This window comes from Apodemus sylvaticus, chromosome 4, assembly GCF_947179515.1.
Source record: "Apodemus sylvaticus chromosome 4, mApoSyl1.1, whole genome shotgun sequence".
In the NCBI taxonomy this organism is placed as follows: Eukaryota; Metazoa; Chordata; class Mammalia; order Rodentia; family Muridae; genus Apodemus; species Apodemus sylvaticus.
The window spans coordinates 102671844-102685964 of NC_067475.1; the positions used below are offsets into that span (position 1 = coordinate 102671844).

Sequence of the window (14121 nt, forward strand, 5' to 3'; positions counted from 1 at the left end):
AGATTCCACAGTGGAAGCAGAAAAGAGAAGTCCCAAAGTTGATCTCTGACCTCTACTCACACCATGGTACACGCTCATACACAAACACACACACACACACACACACACACACACTCATATAACTGCATACACTAAATAAAAAAATGCACTGTGAATAAAATTTAATTTTTATGATTTATAATTACTCATTAAAATATAATTTTTGTCATCCTAAGGGTGATATAGCAATAATAACTGTTATAACAGCTCAAAATAGAAAAACTACAAAAAGTTAGGTAGTATTTATAGTAACTTAATATGGTAGTTCAATAAAGATTTTGCAGTCATAACATTTTTTTTTACAAGTGTCAATATTTATAACATTCTGGCTATCTTTAAAATACCCAAAACAGCTTCTCAGACTTCTGATTATTTAAGATTCCAACCTAATACATGCAAGGGATACATAGTTCCCCCCTTCTAACTTAGGGAGCATTATTGAATGTTCTAAGTCTCTATTGAATGTATCTTAGGTCTCTGCCTGGGGCTGTTCGAGTAAGGTGGTGGGTTTTTTTCTCTAGCTAACTAAAAACACACATCTCAGTTTCTATAGCAAGTATTGCATACTACACAGGGAAAGAAGATGATTTCAGTTTGAGATCCTTGCCACCCGAGCTCAAGCCTCAGATACACTATTTTATAGTCTGGAAATGGTGTCTGGAAAAGTTGACCACCCTGGGGCTTTCAGAAATCCTGCTTTGATAAGTAAAAAGGAGTCAGTTGAATTTTGGCAGTGACCTTAATTCCCTGGAAATTTAAGGCTCTGGATAGAAAATTATAACTGGAGAAGTCATTTGCTTCGAGAAGTCAGAGGACAGATAGATCTCTCTAGATTAATGTGGTAGGCTGCATGGAGCTCGCCTGGGAGATGGAGACAGCACTGGCAGCGAGGAAGGGCCAGCTGCTCACATCTTCAGCAAATAAATCTACTGCCAGAGCTAATCCTCCTCACGCAGATGCCTTACAAAGGCCTGTAAAATGCTTTGCTGTCCTAAGTTATACAGCCTAATCATTGAGTTTGACTCACTTAACTAAGAGAAGTATTTTTAACTGTAACTATACAAGCACTAAATATACTAATATGAGGTATTAAAAATTTAAATAGCAGACGGAAGCAATCTGTCTCATTATCATCTTTATCACTGATTAATTGACCGAGTGAGTCTCTATATGAAGCCTTGGCTGGCCTCATATGTTCTGTGTAGCCCAGGTTGGCTCTGAACTTACAGTGATCCTCCTGGCTCTATCTTCCTGGTGCTGTTATTACAGTTGTGTGTTATCTACTGGCTTCTTTCATACTTTTTAATTAAACACATTCAAAGAATGGAAGGGAGATGTGGCCCAGCCCAGGACAACAATAGCCCTCCGGTTTTCTCAGGCTCACTTACACAGCACAACGCCGACAAGATGGTGGCTCTCCCTGGGGTACCATGAGGTGAGCTAGCAGTGCTCATAGGCAAGTGTGCTGTGTTATCCAGATTTATGAAACGGAGAATCTGAACTGAATTCCATTTAGCCAGCATTAATTCTGTCTCTAAATCATATTAATCCAGGTGTAATGCCCAAGTTAGTTTTATATTTAAGTGGTTTAAAAACTACTTCCCGAAGAGACAATTTCAATGCTTTTACTTTATCTCCCTAGAAAATTTCCCCCAAATTCTGTATTTCACGTGTCTCAGAAGACAATGAGCACCACCATTACAAATGTAAACAGATGTTCAAACACTTGTGATGATGAGATTAAAGTTTATGATTACTCAATGTGCTGCCAATTATTAGAAACAAGATTCCTCTGTTGGATTAAAACGATAAAATCTCCAACTGTTCCGAGGCTCACAACTTTGGGTGTTGAGATGTGTTTTAGGATTTTCGGGATGAATATTGATTTTCTTTAACCACTAGCTTTCCTAGAGAGTTATGGACTCAAAATCAATGGCCACACAAAAGAATCTTAATGCACTGGGAGTAGGTGTTAAGTGGGTCAGTGTGGCACATGGGGGGCAGGTCTCATTAGCCCGCTGTTGTCACTTAGGCACAAGGGGCTAAATAAGGAAAGGCTATTTTGTGGAACTTGCAGTATATAGATGTGGAATACTGGACCATGAGCAATGAACCCAGTGCAAACAGTAATCACCCAAGAATCTGTTTAAGCCTCCAGACTGGGGATCTAGCTCAGTGCTAGGAGTGGTTGCTTAGCATGTGCAAGGAGTTGGGGAGAGAAGAGGAGAGGACAGCAGAGGAGATGAGGGGAGGGGAGTGGTGGGGAGGGAAACAGGGTGGACAGAGGGGAGGGAGAGGATAGTTCAGAAAGTAGGTTTGGGTGTGAGGCCTGCAATTCTGCATTTCTAAAATGTGCCAGCGGTGCTCACCATGCTGGAAGGCTGACTTTGAGCAGTAAAAACCCAGCACACTTGTCATATTCTGTCTGGAAATGAGACATGTAAGCCAGAAGTTGAAGCCCAGGTTCTTTCATTCGGTTTAATGTTACACAGTTATGCAAATAGAAAACTAATGAACTAAGTCAACTATTATCTTCATATATAAGGTATAAATCTGGACCAGGTGATGTACCAGGTCTCTTCAGTACTATAAAATGTAGATATTAAGATAATCCTTACTTTAATTTCAGCATTGTCTTTTATACTTCCCTTCACAAGTGTGAGAATCGGAAGGTTTTACTGCACAGCGTCACTCCAGACTCCTCCTGCTTAGCTGTTCTCGCATTCTTTGAGTCAGGATGATAATTATTTCTGACTTATGACTATTTCTCACTCTTCCCATAATTCTAAGAACACCCTCCAGACATGTAAGGAGGGTTCTTACAAGTAGTCGTCTGTGAGATGTTGCATTTCCCAAATGAGATGCAGCTCCTCCTATTTTACATTATTCCAAGGGGTTACAATATTCTTAAACAGAGACGATCCTCTCTGGTTAGAGCCGGGCTCATCAAATGAACTCCTGCCTGTGTGTCAAGGGCTGGCAACAGTTTCAAGCTGCAGTTTGAAAAAACAAATCCTTTCCCTACTCTGAATAGATTTTTTAATCTGATGCCTATTATTTATTCCCAACACAAATATCTTCATTAGAACTTCATTAACTCGTCTGGACTACTCATTGTCTGCCAGCTGCTGTTGCAGCCCCAGCCTTCCCATTCCACAATATCCCAGCACATTTCTGCCAGGGCAATTTCAGCAAAGCACATCCACTTCCAGCTAAACGCATGCACTGGCCCTTCCTCAACATCCCCTAGCAATGAAGTCAGCTTACCTGGGATTCAGGCTGCTGCTAACTCCCCCTCATCAAATGCTCAGATGATTCCTATGTCTGCACCTCCATTTACAAACTTCTCTACCTAAAATACCCTTTTTTCCCCTGTACAATTCTACTCTTCTTTTTGAAGACTTGCCGAATAGACCAATTCTGTTTTAAAACATCCCTGATTCCTCTAGGATTCCTTCACTACTTTGCTCTCAACTCTTTGGTCAATACTCCTTTCTGTTTTGTGCCTGCAAATACTTTGTTCTTGGCCCCTACTATACAATTCTTGAGGATATATGTCTTTTTTCCCTTTCCCCTTTCCCCATTTCCTAGCTCTCATGACCATTTTCTTTCATGATAGTCTCTCATAGTATCTTTGTTTAGTATCTTTGTAGCATATAACAAGGCCTCATGGCAAACAACGTTTCATTCTGAGTTACAGAGTTATTCATTGTAAAGCAAGAGTGTATCAACAAACTAAGAAACCATGTTTTGCAATGGTAGTCCTCCTATCCCTTTAGAAAAGCTTACATGTAACTTTTCTTACTGACCGGTATTCCCAGTAAAAATAAACCCTTTGTGTGTCTGTGACTTCTGCAAGGGGAATTGAACTGAAATTGCAAAACAGTGAAAAAGCATGTCGATCCTGATGACAGAGATCGCTGCCCAAGATAGCCTGGGCCTTGGCTCACTTTACCATCTACCTTATGTCACAGGTATTTATAATTCAACGTGCAAACAAAAGTTTACAACAAGGAGATCTAGTGCAGTGGTCCCTGCTGCATTATACAAGGAAGGGGATATCAAGGAAGGGGAATACCAATTAACATTTATTTTAATAGATGTACACTTATATTATTAGAGTTCTCTAGAAAAATATAATTAGCAGAGGACATTTGTTACTTTATAGCTATTCTTCCCTGAATCAACTTTCCTTCTTATACAAACTCAAGTTGGAAAAGTCAGAGCACTTAACAAGGAACACTGCTGATTAACTCCAGTGTAGGTGCTGTTGACCGCAGTCTGTGGAGCCCTGGGAAGCTTTCAGGGCCGGAAAGACTGGGATTGAGTGAGTGGTTCTTGTTCACCCCTGTCCCTAAATTCACTCCTTCAGCCAGGTCACAAGTTTTGCATCTGCTTCTTATCTGCAGAGAGGTCAGGGTAATCCCTGGGCCACTCTTATGTAGTTTGTGCTCTCTTGAAATGCCATTACAAAGGGTGGCCACCTCTGTAAACAACAGAAAGCATTCTAATCCTTAACACAAAGATGTCTTACCTAAAGTAGCCAGGAAGCCAGGGACCTAATGTGGAATTATCTTAAGGTTAAAACAGTCTTAAAAGGACAGGAGATAACCATGATTTTGTTTAGCGACACACTTCTATGCAGTGGTTAGGATGTTGGTTTCTCTCATCAAAGCTGCAGCCAAACAGATAAATGTGCTATAGTCACGTGTTACTAGCATTCCTATTAATGTCCATGGCACATCAGATTTAATCCCCCCCACACACCATTATAAAGACAAATACAGTCCTATTGGATGGAGGAAAGACAGATGAGTGTTAGCCTGAGGTAAGATCAGCTAGATGAGCCAGAAGCTTGATAACTTTAAATAGCATATCTTGTTTTACATTCTCACACTGAGAATAGAAACTGTTAATCAGTTACACATTTCCAAGGGTAATCAATTTTGAATCCAAATTAGCCTTATATTCTTTTTACTAAGTGACCTTGTGTTAGTTCTCTTCCCAATGGCTGGAGAACACAAGCTCAATAGAACTCAGTGGTGTACCAAAAAGTATTCAATGAGAAAATAGCCACCAAGAAATATTTTTGTAATGACCATTTTTGAAATGGTCGTGTCGCTTTCTAAAATGATATTCATAATTAAAGATTCAAATTACTTTCCCCTGAATGGGAAGCACTCTCTTTTGTAGCAGGTCCCAGCCTCACAGCGGATGGTCTTCTAAAAGGCTTTCCTTACTTTTGACCCAGGCACTCTGAGCATTTGATGGTGATTATTAGCTCTGCAAATATTTGAATTCAGGACTTTGGAAATCAATTAACGACTTTCTTTTTCTAGTTGGAATACTTACATCTATTTAGTTCAATAAACAAATGAAAAAAAAACTACCATAAAACCAATATAATCTATTTTGTGGCAATAGTCCACTTGCTATGGTAGAAAAAGAAGAAGAGGAAGGGGGGAGGCTGAAAGATGGAAGTGAGGGAGGAAGAGACAGACTCGCCAGGCTGAGCAGCTTTTCCCTGTGGTCTCTAAGGGCCAGACTCGGAGTGCATAAAATACATACACGAATCAGACCTCTGGGAGTACCAGTTTCATTATCTGCTGCAGTTTCTGAGGTCCTTTGAAAAGCGTGGCTTCACGGTTCCTAGCTTTGTACATTCCTTGTTAAATATATCTACAGACACTTTGTTTCCTGGTACCCGGTTACAGCGAGTCTCTGCCGTGCTGTGAAAGGGTGTGTGTGTGCACCGTGGGTGGGTGAAAGGGTGTGTGCACCGTGGGTGGGGCCGTCCTGAAGCAGGATCACTGCTGACTCAGCCTTCTGCGAAGGATGGCTGTCAACCTCTGCCTGGCCTCGTTTACTGAAATTGCTCGGCCCCTGGGAGGATATGCCTGGGCAAGGGCGGGCAGTTCGGAGCAGCCGACCTTCTTGAGCTTATCTGGGGTTGGGGAAGCAGCGGGTTTCGGCAGTCCACGCAGGTTGGGCGTGCCGGCGCCTCGTCCACAGTTCTGTCTCACACTGCTTAGCTCGCGGTGATTACTGACTGCGGAGGCAGGGTAGGTTAGGGCCCCCTTATTGAGGGAACACAGTACATTTCCTCCGTTTCCTCCGCCCCTCCTGAGCTCCAGGAGCTCTTCTTTGGCTTGACTCAAAGCCTCCGTCAGTTCAAAGCGTTCTTCACACTCTCTGCGCACCGTTTCCTGGAGAAAAGTGTTCTGAAAAGAGATGAGGAAAAAGCACCCCTGGCTTTAAACAGTTTATGTAAGTGAAGCGTTACTGACAATTTAAATCAGAGCTGAGCTGCAGGTCAGAGGCTGTATTCTCTGTCTTTTTAATATTCTACCCCATGAGACTGAGAAATGAAAAATAGAGGGTGGGGCTGGGAAGGATGCTAAGAGAACGTTTAGCTCAGCCCTTGCCCTTTGGAGGTGAGGTGGAACGACCGTCCAGGGGTTCCGTAGATGGTATGGTGGGACTGGGTCAAACAAAGGTCCTCGTCTGTATTTACACTGCATACACACATGGTCCCCATACCCATTTTTTTTTAAAGGTCATTGTTCTATTGTTTGCTTCTGCTTGTTTTTAATTTTTAGAGGAATTGGAAACTACTGGCATGTGTAGCTTTGTCCCCTGGCTCTCAACTACCCCTAAATACTGGTTGGAAGTCAGGGCTGGGGAAGTATCAAACCACTAAGAAGGAAGATTGATTGATACGGTGCTGTGTTAGAATCATTACGTTTACTGCTCCTGACATGTTCACCATAGAAAGACCCAGAAGCCACCATGGTCTGTTACATAACCTGTTGAGAGCAACTCGGCCTTGAGGTGGCTGAGGCCTGCTGCCTCCTAGCCCTGTGCCCGTGTGAGGGGTGTACTTCATTAATATTGTAGGCATTCACATTTCATGTCTAGGACATCAATGAGAAAGGAACTGCTAAGATATTTTCATCTGATTTTCCCAAGAATTCTAAACTCTATTAACTTGACCTCTCTTTTAGAAAGGAGCCGACTGCATTTTTATCTATTTACAGTATTTATTTCTATGTAGAATACTATCTACATCTATATTTAGCTATATGTATATGCATTATTTATACAGGCAAAAAGCTGGCAAAATATATAGAAGTAATCAAATTTAAGTTGTTTTCAATTAATTAGTATAAAATACCTCAGTTTAAGAAAATTTTGAAAAGTCAGTTTTTACACACACACACACACACACACACACACACACACACACACACGGGTATTCAGGAGTAACAGGTGTATAATCTGAAAAGTCAAGAGATGGAGATGGCAGGGGCACTTATTAGAGAAAAATAAGATCTAATCAACTTACTGCACTTGAATTTGAGCCTTAAAGGAAAGTAATACTCTACAGAAAACACACCCAAGGCAAGTAAGTCCCTTAGAAAATGGCTTCGGGCCAGTGGCAAGGGGGCTGGAAAGGTGGAGCGAATAGAAAGGCGTCCTCAGCAGCAGGTGCAGCCGCAGTGTGGGGTGGGGCAGAGCCAGCGGACCCAGCCGGCGAGGGGAGGGCGGAGCCAGCCGGCGAGGTCTCAGCTTGCTTGTTCCAATTCCTCCTGGCCACAGTCCAGCCGAGAGGAAGATCAGTGGGTGGGGGGCGGGAGAGGGCTGCTGACTGTCTCAGCTGAGGCGAGCCCCTCTGCAACTCATTCTTCACACTATTAGCTTTCTGAACAAAGCATTAATTCTCTTCTTATTATTTCCCAAACCAAGTGGGCCTTGGAACTGAAGGCAGGATCCACAGTTGGGGCTTTCACCTGTGCCAAAACACTGATTTCTTGGGTGGATATCCTCATACCCTCATTTTCTCTGTCCTCTCCTAAATAAATACTACATCGCCGTTTTGCCCAACAAATAGTTTAGATGTTAAAATTTCTTCATTTGTAGTATAAAATATGGAAACAGAATATTGGGAAGTTTAGGAGATTGCTGTTTGAGGAGCGAAGTGTACCAGGCACAGTGAGAAGACGTGGATGTGACACAGCAGACACGTTAGTGGAAAATTCCATCATGTGTGAGGAGAATCATGGCCGAGGTTGCCTTGTTTTCAGAAATTAGGCCAGAGGGCTGTGTCTGTCTGGCGGTTGGTGGGTGGTTTGGTTTTGAGACAGAATCGTACTATGTATCAGCCCTAGCTGTTCTGAAACTCACTCTGTAGACCAGGCTGGCCTCAGACTCACAGAGATTACCCTCTGCTTCTCTGCCTCTCTGTCTCTGTCTTTCTCTCTCTCTCTCTCTCTTTTTCTGCCTCTGCCTTCCAAACGCCGACACCAAAGGCACACATACATGTGTTACTACACCTGGCTGTGGCAGGCTTTTAATATGTATTTTTACTGAGTAATGTGAAGATAGATGTAAGCTTGATGAGGCTGGAAATCACCAGCCAACAGGAGAATGACCAGTGAGGCCACTGTTTGGAGCGTGCCTGAAGTAAAATGACTATTTTACCATAGTGTGGTCAAGTAATTAGTACTGGATTGCAACAGAATGGAATGGTAGACACGCACCAGATAAAGAAGGCAAGGAGGGGTTCCCAGGCAGAGGGGGCAGCAAGAGACACACATCCAGGGATGGACCATGGCTGCCAGAAGACTCAGCTTGCAGACACGGGAGAGGAGATCAGCACTGAGGTGGGAGGAAGTGAGCCGGTCAGATAAGAAGAGCCTTGGCAGTGTGTTTTTGCTGGAGATCTTACTTGGCTCTGAGAGGGCCAGCTGGATCACGGCAGATATTTCAAGCAGGGCACTGGCACGGCCACGTTGGCATGGAAAGAAGCTCACCAGGCCAGCTTTGTGAAAGGCACTGCAGGGCGGGGCCAGGGGCAAGGTGGGAAACAGTATGATAGCAGACACTCAAAAAGTTTTCACAGAGGAGGTTCTGTCCTGAGCCCTGGCTTAGTGTGGCCTAGCGAAGTGAGAATCACTGCTCTGGCCCTAAGGCCTATCCTTTGGAGTTGAGCTCTGTCTACAGCTGCCTCAGACAAAAGACTGCTTCAATTAGACTTAAAATAATTAATTGCTTAATTGCACTCCCACTGAGTCTGTAGGTAAAAGATTAAAATGTAAATTAGCTCAACATGTACTTAAACTTCCTAATATTAAAAGTGACCAATTCCCCACATTTTGAAAGGTATGAGTGACTGGTTTATATTTGTTGTCATTTTTACCCTTAGAAACAAATGAATATTTTCAGAGAAGCAAGGGAAGGCTTTGCTGAGTGGCCTGATTATTGTGAAGGTGAGACTCCTGGATGCCGTGGTTCTGAATCAGTTGTATTTGGCACAGCGGGGGCAGAAGTGGGGGATGCCAGGAAGGAAGTTTTCCTTGAAGAAGAGGCACAGATAGATGGTCTTGTTCATGGTTTACACTAACGGGGTCCTGACCAGTCACAAGATGATAGAGGACACAGTTTCTACCAGCTCTAACCAGATAGAACTCAGGAAAGTGGTGTCCAGCCAACTGGGTAGGAGAAAGGGGGCAACTGAGGTGGTTCTGTGGACAAGGTGTTGTAACTAGACAGAAGAGTAAGAGTTAGCAAAGGATGCGCCCCGCCCTCCAGCCAGCCAGTCAGCCCAACTCTGCAGAACAATGGAAATGGCTTTTTCCGTAAACTAGGAATGAGAAACCAAATACAATTTTAGGAAACAAGATGGATGTCAGGAAGAAGTATTAACATTATATACTCATGCTTGCAAACGCAATAAAACCAACTATTGTAAGCTTCTCAGAATAAAAGTCATAGAAATAACAAAATCCCTCAGAATAATGGTCTTCAAGAGCCAGATTTTCAAGATGAGGGAGAAGAGCCTAAAACATACATTATTTAGGATTTTCTCTTCTAAATCAACAATACAATTTTAATATCTTGTCACCATTAACTAAGTGAAACAAAGCAATGTCTCCGTATTTCTTCCCAACATGTCACTGTCCTGACATCTCCTTCCTTCTTGACAAGTAGAGATGCCCTTGCTGAGCCCACATCTGCGCATGCTCCGTAGCCAAATTCTTGGGTTCTCAGCTCATCTGTCCCCGCTGTCAGCCAGCCAGGCCTAAGCACGATCCTTAGAAGCTTTGCTCTCTGAAAGAGAAGCTGACAGACGTAATTTCATGTCTCAGGCTTGAGAATCACTTGATGGATAGCTTACTGACTACACTTGGGTTTCTTATTCTCCTATGTAGAATTACCAGGGAGGAACATGCCATTTTTTTGTATATCAATTACATATGCATTTGAAGTAAATACATATTCCCAAATGAAGACAATCCCTTTTGAAAATAAGCCATTTGTGCTTCCAAATGCTATGTATTCATAAATTTCTGCCTTATAGGTTTCCATAAATCCATCATCACCAAGTTTTATCAAATTTTCCCACATGAATGCTTTGTGAAGCAGGTTTCATATTTAGAAGCAGTTTTAGGTATCAGAAGGTTTAAGATTATCCGTGATCCCAGCATTTTAGAAGGTTCCATATGAACCCTGCTCTGTTCTTCTGACTCCCCACAGGTCTCTACTGTGCTAACAATTTGGAGGCACATTCTCCCAAGTTTGTAGCACATAGCTTTAATTTACACTTTCTTTTATTGTTTCTTAAGCAAAAGAAAACACAGGATGCTGAGGCAAAGCAACCTCACAATAAAAACAGGTGTGTTGACGCAAATACAGACTGGCAACCCTTCAGCCACAATTTTGACATTTGAATGCTCTAAGAAGGAAAACACTGCAAGTCAACACAGTTGGTGATGACTGGCTGGACTAATTATGTATTCATTTATTGCAGAATTTTGTCCTTCACATTAGAGACAGTTCTAAAATATTGTGTGGTCTTTGGCTGTTTATGATTAAAGAATGAGTTCCCAAATGACACGTGATGTGTGTGCGTGTGTGGGGCACATGTGTGTGTGTGTGCACGCGTGTGCGTGCACGTGCGTGTGCAGGGTTATTGGCTAGCACATTTCTGGACTGGTAGACAGGACATGGATATAGCCACTGTCTTAGATACTCCGATGGCCAGCACACATGGGTTCTTCTACGTTCCTGGTTGTCTGGACTGTGGGAAAGGAGTTTATGACAAGGACTGGCTATCTCCCACTTGCTCCCTATAGCTCTTGTTCTATTCTTTGCCCTGATGTGTTTTCACACACAGTGTCTTTCTCATTCTGCTGGATAGAACATGTCATGTGTCTTTCTAGGTAGGTAGGTAGGTAGTGACACTGAGGGACTGTGTCTCCCTAAAAATCAATTTGCTCCTTTTACTCTCAATCAGTCCTATTTTGGGCTCCACACTTTGATCCCATCTTCAGAGGTGTTTTGTGTCTCTCTTTTCTGAACCTCCCTGTAGTTTCATGTAATTAGGTTTCTTCTTTGGGATCCCCTCACTGATAATGGGTACTAGGTTTCACTTTTTATTTCGTGGCAGTAACATGAGGTAAAGACAAACACAGCCATTCCATTCTCCATGGACTTCTCCATGTTTAACCAGGACTACTGTTCTCTACTTTCAAACTTTTTAAACTACCCATTAGACGGGCCACAAGAACTGCAGAATTTGAAAACTCTGTCCCTCTTACTCTCTTTTCTATGGTCTTCAAACAAAAAGATTAAGTTGACTGTTTTCCTTTGGATCCACTTTAAACAATTACACTCTTTCTCTAAATCCCAAGCTCATCATGACACCCCTTATATTGGGCTACACTGTCTTAAAAGGATCCCCGTGGAATTTACATGAGGGAGGAATCATTGTGACCAAAAGTACATCTCATTTGAATTTGGTGTTAATGACAATGTGCTTCTTGCTAACATTAACTTCCTGTTGTTGCTTTTGTTTTTGGTGTTCTACTTTTTTAGTGCGTGTGTGTCCTTTCCCAGTAAAAACTTTCTGGAGTCTTGTTTAACTTCACATTTCTGGTGCTTTTGTTTTCCATCTCTGTCTTGTGAGTTACTTCTTCCCACTGTCCTGCCTTATGTTACTGTGTCACTTCTCAAGGCACTACACTGAGGAAGGCTGCACTTTCCTCCTTAACCTTTCCTACAGTTGAAAACAAATTCCACTCACTCTCTGGCCTCTTGAGAGAGCACAGGACTCCCTGACCTTCACTCGCCTCCTTAGGAGGGCACTAACTTATCTTTAGTCTAATAGTATTTCTTTCTTCAAGTAATTATAGCTTTTAATTCTCCAGAATCCGAGGAACTTAAAGTGCTGGAAGAACATGATGAAAAACACACAGAACTTTCCGCTTCATATGACTTTATTTACAGCTCACATACTTTCTGCTCATAAACTCTACTACTTTCATTGGCTCATTTCCTATTTTATAAGCATATTCTGTTCTTTGGCATGTTTAGCCAGAGAAATAGACTTAGATATTCACTTACATTTCAGTTCTCATTATTTAACTTGAGGTGATATGTTAGTAACCTATGATGGAAAACTTCTAGTCTACTAAGTTTTCTTAGTCTACTGAATTCTTTCATTAGTTTTATTTTATGAACAATAGTTTCTCCCCACAAGTAATAAGCCATGACTATTTTTACACTAACCTAATATCTTTTTATGTTTAAGAAGTTCATATTTTATTTTGTTTTTAGTGTATGTCTGTGCACTACATGTGTGTAGGAGTCCTCAGAAGTCAAAAGAGGCATGAGATCCCCTGGAACTGGAGTTACAGGCAGGTGTGAGCTGCCATTTGAGTGCTGTGCATTGACCCAGATCATCTGGAGGAACAACCTTGGCTTTTCACTGCTGAGCCATGGACTTCTCCAGGCACAGAGTCCGTATTTTTAAAACTAAAATCTGTCTTAACTAGGAGCCACGTGAGATGAGCTCTCCTTAGCTCTCTGATCTGTAGAGAAATCCACCCTTCATGTTTAGTTTTGCTAACATCACCTCCAGAGGGTGAGATGAAAAGATGCCATGTAGACTCATGTTTGAATACGTGGTTTCTAGTTGGTGGAATTGTCTGGGAAGGATTAGGAGGTGTGGCCCTGGAGATGATGTGTCTCTGGGGGCAGGCTTTGAGGTTTCTAAAGACTTGTGCATTCCCTATGTCTCTTTCTACTTCCTGCTTGTGGATCGAGATCTGAGCCTTCAGCTGCTGCTCCAGCCATCTTATAATCTCTTGTACTGAATGGAATAAATAAAAAATTATCAATAAAAGGCTGAATAGACCCAGCTACTGTGGCCAAGCAGCCAACTCATCTGGGTTCGCAGGGAACACCTGAGTGGGGTATCGCTTGGGACGCAACCTGCCTGGGTTCCTTCTGCATGGTAGCTGGGCAGCTCTACAGCTGTCTGGACATGTATCCTTCATGGAAGCGTCTGACCTGCAGGGAGCACTGGTCTGAGGTCACCACCATCTTGGCTTTTGTGATAAAGCAGCCAGCTCAGCCAGGTATGCAGAGGACACCAGAGTGAAGGATTGCTCAGGACACAGCCTGCCTGGGTTTCTTCCACACGAGGGAGCCGGGCAGCTCTACAGCTGCCTGGGCACATATCCTGCAGGGGAACATCTGACCAGCAGGGAGTCCCATGGTTAAAGGGAGCCCTGGTCCAAGGTCCCCACCATCTTGGCTCCTGTGGTCAAGCAGCCAGCTCAGCCAGAGACCTGTGCCACATCTGACATGAGGAAGATACCACTTCCTGATACTCTCTAGAGAACCAGCAGGAGCAGGTTAATCGCCACTGCTTCTTTCCATCAGATATGGTAGACCTGTGCCACATCTGACACGGGGAAGATCCTACTTCCTGATACTCTCTCGAGAACGGACAGGAACAGGTTATTCGGTAGAAGTGGGGCATTCGAGAACCAGATTCAGCAGAGCATTTGAAATCCAGCAGCAAGCCCTGTCCTGGGTCAATTGTCCTACAGAGTGATCAATGCTTGGAGGGGGTCCTCACGGCATCCACCATCTTCACTACTGGACCAGACAGGCAACACCAGGTACACAGAGACAACCCGAGTATAGCATTGCTTGGGACAAGGCACACTAGGGCTCCAACGGCACCCAAGAGTAGGGCAGCACATCATCAATCTGCGACAGGGGAAACCCAGT

The 14121-nt window shown here is 43.0% G+C and overlaps 1 protein-coding gene across 1 annotated transcript in view; it reads right to left on the bottom strand.

Annotated features, from left to right (window-relative positions):
- Positions 1-5846: 5846 nt before the first annotated feature.
- The window catches only part of Lekr1 (leucine, glutamate and lysine rich 1), a 185636-nt gene continuing 177361 nt past the window's right edge, over positions 5847-14121 (bottom strand). Inside the window, exon 13 of the mRNA XM_052180402.1 lies at positions 5847-6260. Coding sequence (XP_052036362.1) covers positions 5847-6260 — 414 coding nt within the window. The remainder of the gene's footprint in view (positions 6261-14121) is intronic.